Source organism: Vidua chalybeata, chromosome 16 (assembly GCF_026979565.1).
Source record: "Vidua chalybeata isolate OUT-0048 chromosome 16, bVidCha1 merged haplotype, whole genome shotgun sequence".
In the NCBI taxonomy this organism is placed as follows: Eukaryota; Metazoa; Chordata; class Aves; order Passeriformes; family Viduidae; genus Vidua; species Vidua chalybeata.
Window position 1 is genome coordinate 9,641,071 of NC_071545.1, and position 20,941 is coordinate 9,662,011.

Sequence of the window (20,941 nt, forward strand, 5' to 3'; positions counted from 1 at the left end):
TCCAGCAGTGTGCTGATGGCACATGCCCATAATCCAAGAGGAAATAATTCTTCATGTTTACATGGTACAATATGACATAAAGTTGTAGGGGTTTTGTTATCTTTAAAATTCCTAGTCTGCTTTGGCATTAAAGGAAGTTCCAAGCAGATGTGACATGAGCATTTTCTAATGTCTTGGAGCAGGTACATCATGTTACCTGCCATGTTCTAAAAACGTTTGGATGGTCAAAATTACTTACCATGGTAGCACACAATTGCAGAGGAATTAAACTTTTGGCAAAGGTGCTGATAACTGTTTTCATATGCAGTTTACTCTCTTATGATGCTTTTTCTTAATTTGCAGTGGTACTCACTGTACCCTCTGGAGTTCATAGCACTGAAACACCACATCCCTTTTGTATTGGGTACAGATATGAAAGAGATCCTCCTGCTGAACATACTACAGCCCATGGACTTTGATTAGCTTTGGACCTTTAGATTGAATTTCCTTCAAATAAATTCAAATAAATTTCATTCAAATAATTTACATTTGAAAATATGAAGAATAAAATGCATTTTCCAGCTACCATTGGTTCCTGATTACTCAGTGCTTACAGAGGTTGATTCATGAGATTCATATATAGTCAGCAAAATATCATCAAACCCCTTTCTACTCTTCAGAAGTAATTTAGATTCTGTATTGTCTGATATATACCATATACATCCCACTAAGGTATATTTGTTGGTTTTTACATTGCTTTGATATCAAAAGAAGACACCAGTTCCCTGTCAAGATAAATGCATTTTTTTTTTCTGGACCAATTTTTCTTTTGTGGGACTGGAGAGCAAAATTGTAGCTATTGACATTTAATGAATGAGATTAGACCTTTTCACTTTGGTCTAAGCTTTGAAAAGCAACTTCATCTGTAAGAATACAGAATGTAAATGATTTTGTAAACCTGTTTCTGTTGAATTAGCTTTATTAAAAAGATAAAGAGATTGTGGAAAATAGAAGGGCTTTGATTCTTGGATGATTTTTGGACTTTCAGACTGCAAGGATAAGGAAAATGAGCTACATATTTCAGGTCTGTTTTTGTAAGTAACCAGTTAATAAGTAAACTTAAAGTAAGGTGCTGTCCTTAAGAGGGCCAAGGTTTTTTAAAATGCATCTAATATTTGTTTTTAGTGAGTTGTTCCTTGCCTTGTCCTTGTGGGATAAGCTTTGCTTATTAGTTTTTATTGCTTTCTTTAATAAATTTGCACTGAAGTATTTTATACCTTTCTCTTCTGATTACCATGTAGTACAGAGATCTATAACCAATTGTTGCATTCTGTAAATGGTTCTTGTTCTGAATACGATCTTTTGAACCAATAATTATTTAAAATAATGAAAATATAAAAAAAAATGTTTTCCAGTTTACATGTGCAGGATATTTTGGTTTGTGCTCCTTCCTCAATTGACAAGATTCTTCCTGATCCTGCTTAAGTTGTCTTGATTCACCCAATCCTCTGTGTAATTGTTCATGTTGAAATGTCAGTGCTCTGGAAGACAACATTCATTAATGTAAGAAAAATACATAAGAAAGCATAAACATTTCAGTACAAGCTACATCCTTCCCTTGCAGTGCTGCAATGAGCTGCACCTTCCTCTAAATCTTGGATCCTTGTGCTTTTCTTCCAGGTGTGCACTCCAGCTGAAGGCATCGAGACACCAATTATCTCTCTGTTAGCAGCTTCCTTACTCTGTTCTTTTATCCTTTTCTGGGTCTGCCCTCCACATCCAAATGCTTCTTTTAAAAATTCCTTTTGTCAGTATTACAAATTGTTTCCAAATTGGGATGAGCTTCCCTCCCATACACAGAGAGTCCTTAGCCTGAAGCCTTTGCTTATGCTTTCACTAAAACTGAGTGTGGAAGTCAGTGAAAGACTGTTGAAAGGAAATGCAAGTGGTCTAAGGTAATTTCTGGTTTAATTTTAGAGCACTTGAATAGGATTGGGTTATTAAGGCCATTTAGAATGAAAGGTGAGTGCCTGCATATGTAAAAAAAAAAAGTCCTTTAATCTTCAGTGAATTTCAGCTTGCTCAATGTTAATGAGAACTAGTACTTGTATGAGACTTTTTCTTGATTGTTTTCTATAGTTAGGTATAAAGTGGTATGGAAATGGAAAAGACTACCTTAATAGACAGGTTGATCAAGAATTCCCTGTTTGGTAGGACTACAAACAATCTTTGTCTTTCAGTAGGTGACACATTCAAGTGGTGACATATAAAAAAAATCAAAATTTAGTATTAGAATTCCTATTTAGACAGACATGCAAATCATGTTTTATCTTGCACTCAAAAGTTTGCCTTCCTTTATTGAAAGGATTTGTGATGAAGAGATTCCTGCTGTTCAAGAAGTCTAGAGGCAGATAATGCTTTTTTGGCGTTTTGTAAGCAGAGTTTACATCAGCAAATACTTTGTTAAACATGGCTAATTACAGGAGCATTCTGTAGCCTGGAAATGGTTTGTTTCTCAGAGGCACTGCCTGGTTCTATACCTTGTAGGTAGCTTTACTAAACCCTTACACTTAGGCAGAAGTGCTGCTGAACTGTTCCTTTGCAGAAGTGCTGTTGTTGTCACCTACACCTCCAGTGTAAGAGCACCCGGAGCCTCACGTGGTGCCATTTGCTTTTTTGAGCTGTCTCAGACAGGACAAGTTCCTGAGAGCTGCTGAGCAGCTTCCCCAGCTATTGCCTTCATGAAAGTATTGCATGAGGAGACACTGAACTGCAACCTCGCTGTTTGATCTCCTGCTTCTTACTTGGTCTGCTTGTGAGAATATTCTTTCTGCTTTGCTTTTTTTCCCCTTGACACACATACAATGTATATTTAGATCAGGACTGCATTAGACATTCATGTGGTTAAATAGTTTCTCACTCTATTCAGTCCTGCTTTGCTGCATCTGTAATAGTCCACACAGTTCAATATTTGCTAAAAATAAATAGGAGAGGGTGGAAGGAATTTATAATGTAGCTGAGAAAGTTTTACAACAGCTTCTTTACACAAAAATCATAACTTTGCATTTCCTTTTGTGTTAATGGAAATTAATTAAATCTCCTGTACCTGAGGAGGGAATAGACACATATCATTTCTCTCTTACAATTTTGGAGAAAGGTTGCATAGGAAGCTTTAAAATAGAGCTTTATCACCACAGACATATCTTTTATTTCAGCATTGGGTAGTTCAGTGACATAAAAAACAGCTTTTTTTTTTTCTTTCCCCATGTTACTCTGATGATATTGCCATCCAAATTGACATGAATTGACAATTTGGATGGCAATATCATCAGAGTAACATGGGGAAAGAAATTTACCCACTCGTGACTCTGTTTTTTGTAAATCAGGATGGGATCCTGTTGAGAATTAATTTATCCTGATGTTGGCACTTATACTTCTTTGAAGGAGTGCTTAAGTTCTCTTTCACAAAAATTAATTATTTTAACTAACTACATCAATTCCATAGAATGGTTCAGTGGACTAAAGTGAAATGAATATAATTTAATAAAGTAAATAAAGTAAATTTAAATTAATTGGATAAGACACATTTACAATTATAATACATTTTCATATCTTAATGTTAAAACTTACTGAAAGTCTACCTGTTTGAAGTCAAAGTAAGCAGAACCTTCCTAATCAAGCTCATAAAAATCTACTAAGTATTCCTGAGTCAACAGAAATGAAGCCTGCACTAAATTTTGCAAAATGTTAGTGGCAGATGCAAATCCAAATATTGAGTATTTCCCAAGAAAACTGTAATTCCTTAATGATTTACAAGAAATTGATTTAAAAAGAGCTGTTTTATCTCTATTTAACACAATTTAAAATTAATGCAAACAGAATTTTCTACCAGCAATTGGAAATATGCAATATCATATAATCCAGAGGTTTGTTTCTCCACGTGCAAGTTTAATCATTTGTGGGAAGAAATCAGAGAGCTCTGACTTAAACCCATTTTAGAATGACAGATAGATACTAAGAGAAAACAACTGACACAAATGAGATTTCTTTTACTGTGTAACTTTTAAATGCAGTTTTCTTCAGCCAATTTTCCTTAAAATGTGAAATTCTGGCTGCTGGACTTTGGAATGGAGAAAAAAGCCTCCAGTTATATAAAAACACTATTAGGTCACTGATGACTGAAGGTGGAGGTTAAAACCAGTGATATTTATTTTGTCTCTGTCAGGTGGAGAAGCAAATCACTTTGTTAAATACAAAAAGACAGCACTGACAGGGAAAGAAAGGTTATATTTGAAAGCAGGAGATGTCATTCTTTTGTGGGGAGGGAGAGCAGAGTGTGTGTCTCAACATTCCTAAATAGCGAAGCCAATCTTTGTCCTTAAAACAGTGATCTGGAATAAGAGCTGGATCCTGTGATCAGCTCGGTTCCCGGTGCTTGGAGATGCTGTTTTGTAGTAAATGAATTGTGATTCTTTGGGGCTTTATTCACAGTTACCTGAGGACCTTTAACACCCCTCTGGCAGCTCACTGAGCCTGCTAGACAAATATTCCTTCTACATGAATATTGTTATCAAAAATATTGAAGAAAACCAACTGAAAATAAAACTATCAACATCCTTTAATTGATCCAATTATCTGTCTCTAAAAAAAGGTTTTAACGCCTCCCACGCGGAACAGCAGCTTCAGTAATTTGGCCATGATACCAGTGCATAATCAAGAAAGACGAGGCAGTGATACGTGGTAGCACATCCCATTTTGTGTATAGGAAGAGTTTTGTTTAAGTAAATATATTTTCTTTGTAAGTACCTTTTGGGTTACTCACTATTATGTTGCTCATCCCATTAGTCTTGTGTAGTTACCACAGATGTTTAATTGCAGAAGTTGTAAATGAGTGAATCTAGCATTCCTGAGGATAGAGATAGGAGATGAGGCTTTGCATCCTTGGATTTTTTTTTGATGTTCGTGGTGTATTTGAAGATAGGGAGTAAACTGTGACTAACGTGTAGAACAAAGGATTGGAAGGTTTGGTTATTTAGCTTCTACCAGTGACTAATTCACAGCAAACCTTAAGTGTCCCATCATTATAGAATAGTGCTCTAACAAGTCCTTGTAATGATATGCTGCCATAATGCTCCAGATGATATTACAACATGATGTTTTATCAGAAAACTACATCAAAGGCCCAGCATTCAATTATGATAGGGTGGGTTGGGAAATCAAGCAGCCTGCTGTTCTGAGATGCAATGAATTGTTTTCAGCAGTGAAATGAGAACACCCTTGCACTGTAGACCTGCTGGAAGGCTACAAAGGAAGGTTTAAACTTCATGTCTGTAGCTGCTATCAATTTCAACATTTTTTCTGTGTGGAATTTGCATGAGGTCAGTGGCAGAGCTCAGAAGTACCTCAGACCCAAGGCACTGCAGGGATCAGGACATGGGATCTGCCCGTGTCACACCACAGAAACACGGTGTTTGAATAACCATCCTTACAAAGCATGGCTCTAACCTCAGCTGCAAGGAGCCACACTCATGTCCAGGGGCCCCAGCCCTGATGTCCATGCTCATGGGAGGGAAGGAAAAAGGACTGACCTTGATCTTTCCACTGGATATTTACAGTACATACAGAAAAAGACCCAGCTTTGTCATCAGTACTTTGCCTCAGTACTACAACAGCCAAGAACTATTTAAATGGTGATGGTGGCTGTTTGTACATGAAAAAATTATGTCTTACATATTATATATATTGTATATAACATATCACTAATTTTAAAGGGAAGGGATCACATTTTGCCTCCCATCAATGAAATCCACAGACAACCAGACAAACAATATTCTGGGATTATTTTAGAATGTAGTTCATTATAAATAGGATCATGAATTAGTAATAATTTACTAAAGCAACAAAAGAGATTATTGTATTCAATTTTATTACTCAAGTAAAATATTTCCTTTGGAAGGAAAACTAATTAGAATATTTCAAAAATATGGGTCATTTGGTAACACAATTAGTGTCTTCAACCAGACAGAGGTTAGCAGACTGGGGTTAAACACACACTTGGTAAGAGTAGTCTGATTCAAGTATATCCCCATGGTAGAGAAAATTCAGAGGGACAGCGGGAATTTGGGTTTATGTTTTGTCTTCCTGGATGCCATGTTCCAAATACTACTTTGAACACAAAACTTTCTTTTCGTGAATTCCCAGGGGTGCACTCATTGTACATTTCTTTGGACAATCTGATCTCCCAAAGTCATTATATAATCTTGACATAATTGGCCTTTTTGTTAAATTATCTGGAAAACAGAAATCTAGTTTGTTAGTCGTATGGTATTTCCCTGTTTCCTCACTGCAGAGAGCCCCTGATTGCTTAGGATTAACACTTCCATTTATGCTGCTTAGAGCTGACACCTCATTTTCATGTACTCAAAGTTCAGCATAATCACGGACCTAAACGAGAATAATCTTTATTTCTAAACCCTGCTGGTATCAATAATTCAACAAGGTCACCTCCAGCCTTGGAAGCGCACGGGCTGCAGAGGGAGGGTGGTGTGCCCACCGCAGAGTCTAACCTGGGGCTCAGCAGCTCCGCGGAGCAGCACGAACAGGCCGAGTTCACCCCAAGGGATGGCAGCAGGGGCTGCGCTCCCGCAGGGCTGATCCCGAGGGATGGCCGGGAATCTCTGCTCCCGCAGGGCTGATCCCGAGGGATGGCCGGGAATCTCTGCTCCCGCAGGGCTGATCCCGAGGGATGGCCGGGAATCTCTGCTCCCGCAGGGCTGATCCCGAGGGATGGCCGGGAATCTCTGCTCCCGCAGGGCTGATCCCGAGGGATGGCCGGGAATCTCTGCTCCCGCAGGGCTGATCCCGAGGGATGGCCGGGAATCTCTGCTCCCGCAGGGCTGATCCCGAGGGATGGCCGGGCTCTGCGCTCCCGCAGGGCTGATCCCGAGGGATGGCCGGGCTCTGCGCTCCCGCAGGGCTGATCCCGAGGGATGGCCGGGCTCTGCGCTCCCGTAGGGCTGATCCCGAGGGATGGCCGGGCTCTGCGCTCCCGCAGGGCTGATCCCGAGGGATGGCCGGGCTCTGCGCTCCCGTAGGGCTGATCCCGAGGGATGGCCGGGCTCTGCGCTCCCGCAGGGCTGATCCCGAGGGATGGCCGGGCTCTGCGCTCCCGCAGGGCCGGGCAGTCCCGGGCACAGCTCTGAGGGGGCTCCACGGCCGCACCGGCCCTTAGGGGACATGCAGCCGCCAGGGGGCGCTGCCCCCACCGCGCCCTCGAGTCCTGCGCGCGGGCTCGGCCAAGCCCCGCCTTCCCCGCCCCGCCCCGCCAGCCGGTTGGTGGAGAGAGCCGTCAATCCGAGCGACGTCCCGCCCTCCTCCAACCGTTCGGAGCGCGGCTTGATTGGCAACCGCGCGCCGCTGCTCTCGCGCCGCAGCCTTCCCTCGCCCTAGCTCGCCCTCTGCGGAGCGATTGGCTGATACAGTTGTCAATCACGGATTAACCCCGTCCCAACCAGTGGATCCGCCTTCTGAGCGCGAGGCACGGTTTGATTGGCGTTTCGGGCTGTCAATCAGCGGTGCGCCCCGCCCCGTCGCGGTCAGGTAGCCCGGAAGATGGCGGCGGCGGCGGCCGGTGGGGCTCTGTGAGAGGAGCGGCGGCGGGGCCGATGCCGCGGAGCCGGGAGGCGGCGGCTGCCGCGGGGGCTCCCCGGAATCGCTGAGAACCTCGAGCCCCTCGTTCGGCGCCGGGCCTCGGTCCGGGAGCGGACGGCATGCGGCAGCGCGGGGGGCTCGGCGGGAGCGCCGGGAGGCGGGGGGGCGGTGGCCCGCGGCTCCTCGGCCCGCGACACCTGCTCGGGCTCGTCCTTCTGCTGTGGCCGCTCGTGGGGAGCGGCGAGGCGGCTCCGCTGCCGCCAGCAGGTGCAGGTGAGCGCGGGGAAGCGGGGCTGGGGGTGCGGCTCCGCGGCGGGGCCCGGGAGCGGCGGCACTGCGGGTTTCAGAGCCCCCGTCCCTCCCCCGTGCTGCCGGCAGGGCTCCGCCGAAGCGTCGGGAAGGGCACGGCGGGCGGATGGGGCTCCCCGGCTGTAGGTGACGGCTCTGCCGGCGGCGGTGAGCGATATCCCGCTGTGGATCGCTCAGACCCCTGACACTGAGCTACCACAGTTCTGTCTGTGTTTACCGCAGACCTTCTTCCTATAGTGCTGCTGCTTTCACCTGTTCTGAGCTCGGCGGGATTTTCTGTTTCTGGTTTTGCCTGTGAATCACCGGGACTCGCGTTCCTGGGTGGAGGCTCTTCAGGGCAGACGGCACTTCCCTGTTTTCCGGTCAGATTAGTCGGATTCCCCCCTCGGCCCCCCCGGGCTGGGCTCCCTAAATAGTCATGTAGTTCACATTTATTTCTCTCGTATGTTAGGTAACGCTGACTTCCTTCGATTTCCCTGCTTATTTTCCTGTTTGTCTTAAAAGCACAAACTAAACAATATGTCTTCGCAGTTGAATCAGGTTTATTCGGACTCACAGTTACCAACTGTGTCTTTGATTAATTTTTATTGTTGGCATTTCATTGGGACTTGCAAACATAGCATTGTATTGAGACTGAATTTTGTTAGGGTTGGGTTGGTTGAAAAGTGGGCTGAGATTCCCTTTGGCCATGAGGAGTTGTACAGCTTAAATAGACAAGATGTTGAGGGAGGAGCAGGAACAGTGGAGAGGGAAAGATACGAAGCACAGAGATTAGGTAATTTGGCTGCTCTTCCACATGAAATCTCAAAACTGGGAGTGGAACCTGTGCTTCCTTTTTTTTTTGGACCTGTGTCTCTTTCCCAGTTTTTCCTTCCCAGAACATTTATGAATTGTTCATAAGTCACTCCCTCCATCAGCCTGCTTGGAGGTCTTTCATACTTCATGTAAAAGTGAACTTCTGAAAAAGAGAAAACTATCAGTGAAATCTTTATTTCTTTGACGCTAAATGATAATTTTTTTAATACATGAAATACCTGAGGTTTAGCCAAATAATGTTAATTTGTCATTGAGCTGTAAGGTAAGACAGCAGAATCAGTTCTGTGTGAAGGATTTTATAATGCCTTTCATGGGTCTTACTTTCTTTGAAATGCAGTTAATTTTTCTATTTAAAGGGAAATGTCGTAGGTTTTTTTATACAATTTTCTCTTTCTTATAAGGACTATGCATATACCTTACAAAGATGGGGGAACAAAGCATAACTTCCATGGCACTGGAAAAAGCTTTATTCTCAAAAGGAAAAGCTGATTGGACAAATTGTAGGACATAGTATTAAAGTGCTGTTGTTTGGTTTTTTTTTTTTTTTTTTTTTTTTTTTTATTTTGTAATTTAAAAGACTGAATCAGCTGTGCCAACTGCAGTACTGCTAAGAGAAATATTTATGATGCTGTGATATTGGGCTCATACAACATGAATGAGATACTGTAATTTTATACGTAGGTTTTGGTTATATTTAGGCCACAGTATGTATACACGGGATGTTAGCTCAAGTTTAGCCAACTGTCCAGATGCTGTCATGGGAAATCCAGGGAATGAAGCTGCTGCTTTCTCCTGTGTCTTTGCCCATGGAAGAGACAATGTATTTGAATTACTTTATTGATGGATATTTAGGTGCCTTTTCTAGTTACACTGGCATCACTTTTGCTGGAAGGACTTTCTCCTGCCTGAAACAATGTGTGCCTGGTGGGTTTGAGTGCAACAGGTTCTTAGGCTGCAACATGTCCTGTGTCGTCACCTGTATGAGCAGCAGGAGCTGGTGGAAAGCTACAAGGCCTTCTTTTTTTTTTTCCTTCCTGTGAATATCTTCCTAGTGGATGACAATGAGACTGGTTCAGCTTGAACCTTCTCTGTCATTCTAGGCAGGTTTTAAACCTGTCAGAAGACAAACTGTGACGTTATTTTGCAGGGTTAAGAGTCATGGGTTGTGTTTAAAAACAATTCAGCCAAATTGTGAATGTCTCTCTTGTGTCCCATGACAGGTTGCTTTGGTTTCCTCTTTTGGGGCTGGCAGGTGGTGATGGGCTCCATTCTGGACCTTGGCAGTTTTTGCAGTTGACTGTAACACTTGGTCTGATACACGTGAATTGAAAACTTGAGAGGAATTTAATGGGCTTTTCACAGAGTGATTACTAACTGGTTTCAAAATTACTCTTCACCTAACAAGAATGGTTGCTTCTTTGACATTGGAGAAACATTTTTATGTGTGTTGCCTGTAATAGGAAAGATGGGATCCACAGGAAAAGGAGAAAAGTACTTGTAGTTATTGTAAGGAATTTTACAGAATATTTAATGAGGTATACCTATAATAAATTCTCCTTTGGGGAGGAAGCTGGAATGCTGGAAGTGGTGATGGGCAGGTTCTAGCAAGACTAGATTGGATTCTTTGTGCAAAAGTGCTCCAATTTGTGGGAATGCTGTGGAAGTTTGCCAGACTGGGTGGTTGGGGAGCTGTCAGGTTCCAGGGCCCTGATGGAGAGGAATGATGTGCAGATGAAGGCATGCATTGACAAGGTGTTCTATATTTGCCTTGCCTTTTTGATGTTATATTTCTAAACTAATGTATTTTTCTTCCAACAATAAGGAGAGGAGGTAATCAAGCTTGAACCGTTTCCTTGGTAAGGTTCATAGCAATTATTGTAGGAAATGTGAAAAACAAGCTGTTGAAGATGCTACTGCTTAAAAATACTTTAGCCAACTTAGGTTTAATTTATTCTGTGAGTGGAAAAAAAGGATAGTGATATGTACTGTGATAGTTCTGAGTTTAAGGTTTGACTTTATACTGGAGGTTAGAGCTGGGGCAGTTGTGCTGGAAAGGAGTTTCAAGGCTGAAGTGTTGAAGTTGTTTTTTGCCTGCAGAGTATTGGTGGTTTTCCCCAAGTGCACCAGCCTAATGTGAGTTCCACTACCAGCTGTGTGGCTGAAGGAAGGACATTTGGGCGCTGCTTTTCTGCAGCAGTGTTTAGCAGCCAAACAGTGCATCACAAACTGCCATGGCTGCTTTATTGTGCTAAAGCTTTACATGTATATTCAGGCTCTCAGTTCTGACTTGGATTTCCATACTTGACCTTAATTCCACTGAGCATCTGAATCAAGTGTGTGTGTAATGTCAGACAAAGTGTTTTCATCATCTCTGCGCTCTATGAAGTCTTTGCAAATACAGAGAAGAGGGACTCAAAAATACTTTTATTATCCTGTAAAACTTGAATAGGTGGTAGCATTTTTAGCAGGTGTGTTCAGTTTCACATTTCTGATGACTGCACAGTCTGATCAGTTGAAGAGCTGGACTTGGTGCCTACATGATTGCTTTTTGAGACCCTTGGCCTTACAACTGAGTGGCCCAATTGGGTATTAGTGGCAGAGAGTCTCTGCTGATGGACTTGGTCATGTAGGATCCAGGAGGAGATTATTAGAATTTGGTATATAGTATCCAGAGATGTTCATCTGGAGAATTTAAATATTCATGCGGCTGTACAAATCTGAGTATCTAAATATTCAGTCGGCTGGCCTCAGATGGCAAGTTAAAACTTTGAGATGAAGTAACTTTTTTTTGTTTTTGCATTAAGATGAGCTCTGTAGTACATATATACTTCTGGGAAAATTGCTGCTTTTGGGTTGGTTTGGCTTGATGTTTTACTTGGAGTTCTGTCAGACTGGGGCCAAATTGCAGTTGTGGCCTGTGGTTTGGTACAATGTAAAATGTCTGTGACTTGCGCATGATAAGAAAAGCCATTTTCCTATGCAAGTTAGCAACTTGGATCACTGGAAGTTAAGAAAAATCTTGTTTTTACAGTGGAGATTTTAACTGTGGTATGTGCCTTTCATGGGAATGGTCTATCCTTCCTCCCTTTTCAAGCTGAACTTTCTTACTTGTCCCTGTATTTCTTTTTATAGCTTCTGTCCTAGGTACTTAATAATTGTAGAACCAGAAAAAAAAATGAACTGGAAATTTGTCCTTTATCTTTCATTTGTATCTGTGAGTTTGAGGTGAGAAGCCAACCCTGACTTTGGCCTGCAGAGATTCCACACAGTGCTTTGTTCACAGGCTTGGTTTGCCTTCTCTGCCTGTGGCTGTAAAATGTCTGGACTTTGCTACAACTAAAGGAGTCCTTATAGGATGAGGTCACTTTCTGAAGCAATTTCTCATGTCTTGAATGCTTGGGTATATTTAATAATTCCCCAGGTATCATTGCAGCATATTAAGATAGCAATGATCAGAGAGTGTTTGAAGGTTTATTGTCACAGCATCAGGCGCTGGGCATTGGTTTGAAAGGGCCAATTGCTGGGTGCTGGTTGTGCCCCTGCATTAAAAAAAAAAAAAAAAAAAAAAGATTTTGTGAGATCCAACATTCTGGATGGATAAATATGATTGGGAGTGATTTTCTGGATACTTGCTGTAGTCTGGTTTCAGTCACTATTCACACACAGTTTATCTGCGTGGGATAAAGAGACCTCGGGCAGTGTAATGCCAGAGCTGCAAAAATCACAGTTCTGCTTCAGTACTAACACTGCAGTTCTGCAGCAGAAGGACAGCACATGGAGTACTGGAGTCTTCCTTAGCTTTTATTTTGGGTTTGCCTTTCTGTTTGGTCTGGGCATTTAGTGTCTGGAGCTTGATACAGTTCTGGATACAATTTGCAAAAGGTTCAATGCTTTTGTTGCTCTGCATGAGCTCTTTGTTTTCATTGTACTGCTGTTATGAAAGGTCTTGAGCAACGTCTAGATACAAGAAACATTTTGTCAACTTTTATAAGCAGAAATGTACAAAATGTGTCAGGATAGTCCTTTCAGCCTGCATGTGTGCTTGTCTATAGCAAAGTGTTGTGCCATATTTAGCTTGGGCAAGGTAGTGGTGGGAAGCAGATTGTCAGTAAATTGTCTTCTGAGTGATTTTCAGTATGAAATGCTGTACAAAGTAAAACCTTGTCCAACACTGCTGCACTTACAAAAGTTTCCTTCCTGATAAGAAAACATCACTGTAGTGACTTAAGAGTGACATGACTCTTTTGGGACTACCACTGCAGCGTGGTATGAAAGACGTGTAGAAAATAGCAACAGTAGATTTTTTTAGTGCTGACTTTTAAGATTTCAGCCTGTACATCAGATCCAGTTCTCCAAAATCAATCACTTTCTCGATGGCCTGTTCTGCCTGGGATCCTTTAGCTATGAATAGGGATGAGAAATAGATCTAATAAGCTCTTTTTACAAAATGCTGCTGCTTCCTTTTTCTCCTGCATTTCTTAACTCAGCTGTACATTGGAGTTGGAAAGGCATCTACTATAAAATCAAGATTCTGGAGAATCCCATCACATGAAAGTTGCATTTATGGATTTCTTTCCTGTGAACGGAAATTAGTCTCTTCAAAGGCATTGTATCTTAATGGCTTGTGTTGCTATCAAATGGTAGGAGGAAGAGATACTGCTGTTTAGTTTCCATGCTGCAGATGATGCTTTTTTGGTGGTTGGAGAAACCATGATATGTGATCATTTCCTGCTGCTTTGAATTATTGTGGTCTATCCTGTGTTAAAAAAACCAAACTACAACTCCTGTGCCTCATTGTTGGAGATATGGTATAACAGATGAAAAAAAAAAAAAAACCTGTACTTGAGCAGGAATTAATTGTTAAAACCAACATCTAGCAGTACAGAATAAAGTACGCTCAGTAGAATTTTGCGAGTGTATGTACATATCTGCACACACATACATGCAATTAAGAGTCAGTGATGCATTTGCAAGATGATAATGCTTCCCAGATTTTCCAGAAACACTGCCATGAAGGCATAAGGCACATAATTATTTAACATGGATATTTTTTGCCTTGTCTTAAGATGCCTTTGTGCAAACATGAGATTCTAGCACTGAAACTTCAAACAGATCTCACTCTGTAAACACTTGAAGTACCAGCCTATATTTAGTCCTTATTAAAATTGAGCAGTATGCTGTTATGTGAGTAATTCTCTGACATTACTGGGAAGACTTGTAGGATAATAGAATAAGGTCAGTAATGTAAAACTAATCCCAGCTCAGAGTTTTGCTAGTTACTAACTGTTCAGCCAATATGCAGGCCAGGACAAGTGCTCAGGAACAGGAGGATCAGAGCAGTGTTGTTTTGAGATGCTGTGCTCTGGGAGAGTCCAGCATTGCCCTGGATATTCTTGTCTTAGGATATGGAACATGTGCCACCCTAACACACTGAGTGGATTTAAACACATGTAGAAGAAACTCATTTGAAGCACGTTGTAAAAGCATTTAGGGGGAACAAGGGATAAACTAGTTTGAAAAAATATTGGCTTATACTGCAGGATAGACTCCTGTTCTTTTTAAGGACAAACGGGAGGACAGAAATAATTTGCCAAGAATTGTTGACGTGGAATTACACATCCAGTTGTGATATGAAGTAGCTAAGATTTCTTCTTGAAAATATTGTAACTTATTGCATAGGATAGTGATATTTCAGGGTCATGTGTCCAGAAAACACAAATTTAACTGTGTAACTGCCTTTTGACACTGTAGAAATACATCCACAGCTCAAGGTGGGTTGAGGAGTGTCACAGGTGTTTTTATTGTTTCATGGGGTAAACTCTGTAAGAAATGGCCATGTTGCTGTCTTTGTTACCCTTCTTTCTGATGGTTAATTGTTGTAAAGAAGAAAAGCTTTTGGCTTCTCAGAAGAATTGTCTCTGCAGGTGCCTTGGCCTTTCATCCCATCCACTTACCCCATGAGGGACCTAATGAAGTTCTAGGGTAAGGCAGGCATTGTAATGGACAAGTCGAGTAGAGGGATGAATGTCTCAATTTCTGTCTAGAGGAATATGGGAACAGACTTTTAATTTGATTTTTGATTCTTTTTTCCCCACACTACTGCTGAAATCTTGTCATTTTACTTGTATCTTTCCAAGTGCCAGACTTTGATTTAGGCCATGTGGCACAATTCAGGTTTAGCCAGGAAATCGTTTTACTGACAAGCTGTTAGTTGCGGCTTCTTGTTTTCAGAAAGAGTACAATTGTGCACAAGTAACTTGCTATAAGTCCCTAAGAGTTTTTTTCCTTGAGATTATATCGAGAAAGTAGAATTTTTCATAGAAGGAAAAAGAAAATCAGGTGATAAATTGCTTTTGCAAAAGGGTACGTAATAGTGAAGGTTACTTTTATTAGTAATGCATTAGACATTTGCATTATCCAGTGTAAGGGTAGCATAATGTCATGAGAAGACAGACTTTTGAAACAACTCTTCAGTTAATATTTTCAACAGTTTTTTCTACGTTATTAAGATAGTAAACATTTGTGCTTTAGTTGAGTGTCTTAAGTACTAAAAATATGAATGCTGAAAATTTCAGGTGTAGACTGAGAAACGTTAAAGTTCCTTTAGCAGTGTTCTGTCTGTTCTTAGGGATTTGCTCAATGAATGAACATTTCCAGTCTCTGCTTGAAATACTTTGGGCATTTGGAACCATTTTAGATTTCACTAAGGTGCTGCCATTGTGCTGAGGACAGCAAGTCAGTGGAAGTCTAAGATCTTGGGAATATTTCTTCCTGTAGTGCTGGTACTGTACTGGTAATGGCCATTCAAAGCAAAGGGCTGATTGGAATTTGGAGTGTCTCTCTCACACTAAAATTCTCTTCATTTTATTTTCAAAAGAATGTCTGAAATGCAAATAACACTCCTTCAAAACTTCTGTTTGTGTGTGTTGAATCTCAGTTGAAGGTTGGTGATTTGAATGCCCTTCTAATGTAGTGTTTTAAAACCCACTGTGATATAGCATTGCACAACTAAATAATGGTACTGCACCCATTTCTTCTTAAACTTAATCTTGAAAATGATGGTTTTTTTTTTGGCTCTGTTGTTAAATGGAGCATAGCAGGAAAAAAATGAGATTACAGGAATGTGGTAATGAGTGGAATGTGCTTGAGTTTGGTTGGGGTTTTTTTTGTTGTGAAATGGAGGAGTTGCAGTGTCTGTTGTGCTTTACCTTGTCATACAAATCAGGCATTACACAATAGATGTGTCTAAAATAATTTTGAATAGAGGTTTGCCTTAGTATTCTGCCTGTTACCTGCAGGCCATCTGAATTTATAGGCCTGGTTCTGTCTGTATGGTTTTGTGCTTATTAGTAGCAAACATCTGAAGACTTCAGGGAGTAAATAAATGCAGGAGAAACTCTTTATGAGGGAAAGATAATGATCTGAATCTGACTTGTGGAGAACTGGGTAGGAGTCGATAGCGCTTTTCCACTTAATTGCTGGCATAGAAGAGAATGACAGTATTATTTAGGAAAGTTGGGATAGCTTTTAAAATCACATTTGTCAAAACCACTATAAATTAGGGCGATATTACACTTTTAAATGTGGTTGCTTTAATATTTGTTAAAAGCAGAGTAAGTAAACTGACAGAAGTTTATGAAAGATGCCCTGGGTTTAGCTAGGGAACAAAATTAGATTTGGTCATTCATTAGTATTTTAAAGACTGTGCTGTTCTGACTTGGTGTCATAAAGTAGCATCTTAGTTCATGATCATATAATTTGAGTGTGTCCAAGAGACAGTTTAAGTGACTGCTGTCATGCTAGATTTGTGCTGGAAATAGTTATAGCTATTAGTGCCAGTTATATAGCTGCTCTTGAAAGGAAATGGGCTCTTGCTTATGCAGTGGGACTGTTGTTGCATAGCAACTACTGTGCTGAAAGCTTAAAATCAGATGCTCCCTTGAAGTTCACTGTGCCCTAATAATGCTTAATTTATCTGTGCCTTACGCTGCCTTTATCGCAATAGTGAACGTCTTTTATGAGTGCACTCGGTCATGTCTGGAGTATACATTTACTTTTCTTTTTCCCCACGCTTAGAACTGTGTGGAATCATGCATTTTTTAGCCCAGTTTTATGAAGGTGGAGACCTTAATAATGTGATAACTCACATTGAACCAAAGTCAACAGTTCAGGCATCCTGGCCTTTCATAATCTGTAGAAGAAAGGCAAGCCCAGCATCCCTCATGTGTGGGCAGCTGCACCTGGTCCTGTGTTGTCCTGAGTGGAGGCTGTTGCTTGACAGTAACTAAACATAGATGGAATATTTGGCTAGTTGGCATGCTCATTACTTGTAATTAATGATACCAAAGGATGCCACAGGTGGATGACATGAGGGTATTTGAGTATTGTGGGCAGACTGGGAAATGGGATAGAGAAGGGGAACAGTTGTAGTGGAACAAGAACTTGTGTCTACTTAGGTGTTGCATTTGGTGGTTGGAGAACTGTCTTGTGAAGAAAGGAGATATAAAAGAAAGGAAGGTATAGGAAATCCTGACCCATAGAAGTTGCTTTGAAATATGCTTTGTATGAAAAGAACATTTTCCAGCCCTTGAAACATTGTAATAAATACTGATGGGTGTGTTCTCAGGTCTGTACTTGATCCTGAGAATACCAACACAGTTCATCATCATGGTGTCCTCAGTGAGCCTGGTCGTGTACTTGCCTGTGTACAGCCTTTGACTTCACATGTGCTGTGCTCAAATTTAGGCCTTAGTGAAGAACTTGCTTAGAAAATGGCATCTTCAGAGGTGCTGAGGAATCTGCTTCAGTAGCTGCTAATTAAACATCTGCCTCAGCCATGGCTTTGACTTGTTTATGATACCGTGTTCTTCTAAAAAGTGGTAAATATCATAGATGTATTTAATCCTGTGTAGCTTTGAAAGAATACCTGGTTTTCTGTGTTGATAATTTAGGACCATGTAGATGCCATTTTGGGATGGAACATGTCCTAGAACAGAGCTTTGTAAAGCATTGTGTTGTGTTAACCTTGCAGTAACACAGAGTGATGCAGCCGCGCTTCATCTCCTGCTTATTTTAATACAGGACTGATATAATCCAGGCCTCTTCCTCTGGCTTAAGTAGTTTGGATATACCAAAGCAAACTAGTCTAGACTATTTATATTAGCTGCAGGGAGCCTTTTACTGTTGGCATGTTAGACAGAGTATTTTATTAATCTGTTTGGCTGTTCCTTTCCTAAAGAACAGATTCTGACTTCTGGGTAGATATTAAGATGCCTTAGGTTGTTACTGCATAGGGTTACAATAAATATGGCAGGGTTTTAAACTGGTATGCTAAGTAAATCTATTAACTTCTCCACAATGTATGATATTAAGAATCTTATATTCTGCAATAATTATGTTTATTGGAGTTTATCCAGGTTTATTTTGAAATTATTTCAATTTAAAATGTTTTTTTTAACAGGTTTTTTTAAATTAGGAAAATTCTTTTTTGATGACTTTATAAAATGGTCCTCTGCATTAATTAGAATGGATTTCTTGCTGGTTGCTTTTTTCAGTCAGGACCATAAAATAAATGTCATTGCTTCATACTTCCACAATTTGCAAACAAAAGGGTGTAGTCAACATCTTCTAGTTTCAAGTAATTTTACTAAGCTCCGGTGAATTAATCATTGGATGGAAATAGTTGAAAAATGCAAATGAGGTTATACTGCAGCAGATTTTCAGCACTTTGTCACAAAGACCAGTTCCAATACTTAATCAGTAACTTCTGTCACTGAATATGTATTCATGCAAGCTTTTAAAATAGCTTTACGTACAATAAATTTTAGCCCAATTACAGGTTGCCATAATTTAATTCTTAACTTTACATTAATTAAAAAAAAAAACCTGCAAATTAAGAATATTACTTATTAATTACTATGAAAGAAATTTCAAAGTTTATCCAAACAGAGATGGGTTCTGTAATTCTTAGTTAAGTGGCTCTTACTTGTGTGAGTCATCTGGAATGCTGTTCTGTAACTGTTGCAGAAACTTGCCCAGAATAATTGGCATTTTTATTGTATTAAAGCTTCTGTTCCTAATTTTCTGTGTGAAAATTGCCTTGTGCTTTTGGAAGTTTAGATGACTTCCATCTTAACAGACCATTAATGATTAGCTGCCTTTTCAAAGGTGATCTTTGCTTAAAAAAAAAAAATCATTACTTTCTCCAATTAATTGCTGCTCATTCACACAGTTTCATATCTAGGGAATTATGAAAGGTTTTAAAGGTTAGGAAGTAACATAATGAACAGTAGCAATATTTTTCTTTTCTGTATTCTTTCCAGGACACTTAAAAGAAATGCTTACCTTATGGGGATCAGTGTAACTTGCATGACAGGGTTAGACTTTAGGCTTGATAAATGTGTAGTTTCTTTCACAGAAGGAATTCCAGAAAAAATGTTATATTTTTCATATAAAGTGTCTGAATACATATGCAGTGTATCTACCATGTACAGTAAATGCAGCTTGTCATTGATAGAGCTCATTTTGTCTCACTTGGAGTTAATTAAACTACTTTGAGTTAAATAAATGTCTCACTTTATTGTGCATAAGATTATCAGGAGCTTGAATCCTCCTAGCTGGATTTGCTGTGATAACTTGTAACTGCTGGGGGTCAGAAGTGGGGATCCTGAGTTGGAGTGAGCATGGTAATGTTTATGAAAATACAAGTTGTGGTTGTGCTGCTGTAGCTGGGATAGTGCAGGGCTGAGTTTGTGGGTACAGGGACCATCATGACCAGCTCATGTACTTGCAGTAGATGAACTTCTGGGGGCACAAACCTCTGGCCAGGTCTTGAAAACAAGCAGTAGAATTGAGGGAAGTGAAGCAAACTCTGAGGAGCTGCTTTAGGTTTTGGTAGAGGCTGGTCAGAAAGGCCACCTGGAAGGTGACATGGTGTTTGGAGCAGAAGGTTCTGGTGAGAAGGGAATTGTCTCCTCAGTTTCTGTGGGGAACAGGAAGTCACTGTAAAATTCATGTTAGCCAAAAGAGACCTTGGAGTGTACCAGAAACCCAGAATAAAGTTTAATAGCATTGTTTAGTGTTTTATACTCTTGGCAGTTGAGATGCTTTACACCCTGCTCTCAAGGACCTGCTCTGAAGTGAAGTCCTCAAACAGCAGGAATGCTTTCTGTGAGTAATGACAGCGCTCGTGGTGCCTGGGTTCAGTGTGCAGGGGTTGGCTTGGCCAACTTTCCCAAAGCATGAAACATTTGAGGAGGTTCAAGAGTCTTGATCTTCTGCTAGGAGGAGTGATTGTGGTGATGTGTTCCTGGGTGTTTGTTAGGGAAAATCTGCAGCTCTTCATTAGATAGTCTGAGGTGAGTTGACTTCTTGTTTCAGTGAAATTGTTGGGGAAGGTGAGGAAGTTGTTTGGAAATCAAGTGTGATGAGTTTGGAAAAATGTCTGAAAAATAATTTTAATTTGTAATACCTGGTAATGTAATTTTTGTTGGTAGTGGTTTGGTTTTTGTTTTGGGTGGTTTTTTTTTTTTTTTTTTTTTTTGTTGTTTTTTTGTTGTTGTTGTAAAGCTACCTTTTATTTGGTTTCAATTAGGAGTTTAAAGGAATTCCTTAAATTTTATCTACAGCTGTATTACCTGTGTTTGTTACAGTAATTTAGCTTCACAGAATATTTATATTTGCAGTTCAGGTAATTTTTAGTCTCCTAAGTAAGGCTACTGAATATCTGGAGGAAGTAAACACGTCAGCTGTTATCTTCCCCTTTTTTCTTGTTGATGCTTAGAAATGGAAAAATATCCATTGTGTTACATAGAAGACTCGATTTAAATAAATATAAATTGTTCTATTGAGAGCCCTCTTCAGAGATACTTTGTTCTGTTCAAAATTATGACTAAAAGCTGGTGAGTGGCCTCACCTCATTGGTGACCTGTTAGAACAATGCTCAGTATTTGCAGCGAAGTATTCCCAGTCCCTAATGAGGTTAGAATACCAAAGCTATTGTGGAAACTAGAAACAGAATCACTTGTTTGAAAACCTTCTATTTTTGCTAACTTTTATTTGTTGTATTGATAATATTCCTAATTGTGCAGAAAATGTGACCTTCTGGAAGTGTCCTGACACACTTTGAAGCAGGATTTTCATTATGTCAATTTGGTCTTTACATGTAATTAAAATAAGTAAATATACT

At 40.4% G+C, this 20,941-nt stretch overlaps 2 protein-coding genes across 4 annotated transcripts in view; one reads left to right on the forward strand and one right to left on the reverse strand.

The window, feature by feature from the left end:
• Positions 1 to 1,439: 1,439 nt before the first annotated feature.
• LOC128796304 (circumsporozoite protein-like) lies at positions 1,440 to 7,228 on the reverse strand. The gene is made up of 2 exons (XM_053957831.1): positions 6,546 to 7,228; positions 1,440 to 1,520 (listed from the first exon to the last, which is right to left on the reverse strand). The coding sequence occupies exons 1-2, from the start codon at positions 7,215 to 7,217 to the stop codon at positions 1,500 to 1,502; spliced, it is 693 nt and encodes a 230-aa protein (XP_053813806.1). The 5' UTR covers positions 7,218 to 7,228; the 3' UTR covers positions 1,440 to 1,499.
• Positions 7,229 to 7,596: 368 nt separating this feature from the next.
• Positions 7,597 to 20,941, forward strand: part of LMTK2 (lemur tyrosine kinase 2) — a 58,511-nt gene continuing 45,166 nt past the window's right edge. For all 3 annotated transcript variants that reach the window (XM_053957088.1, XM_053957087.1, XM_053957085.1), the window contains exon 1: positions 7,597 to 7,902. In XM_053957088.1, the coding sequence (XP_053813063.1) occupies positions 7,749 to 7,902 (154 nt within the window). In that variant the 5' untranslated portion in view covers positions 7,597 to 7,748. The remainder of the gene's footprint in view (positions 7,903 to 20,941) is intronic.

What these genes read in the sequence shown, in the direction of transcription:
- LOC128796304 (XM_053957831.1), bottom strand. Translation starts at nt 7,217, where the DNA reads ATGTCCCCTAAGGGCCGGTGCGGCCGTGGAGCCCCCTCAGAGCTGTGC. An exon ending in GCGGAGCTGCTGAGCCCCAG is followed by an intron (nt 1,521 to 6,545) that starts GTTAGACTCTGC and finishes GTTGTCTTCCAG; the next exon opens with AGCACTGACATTTCAACATG.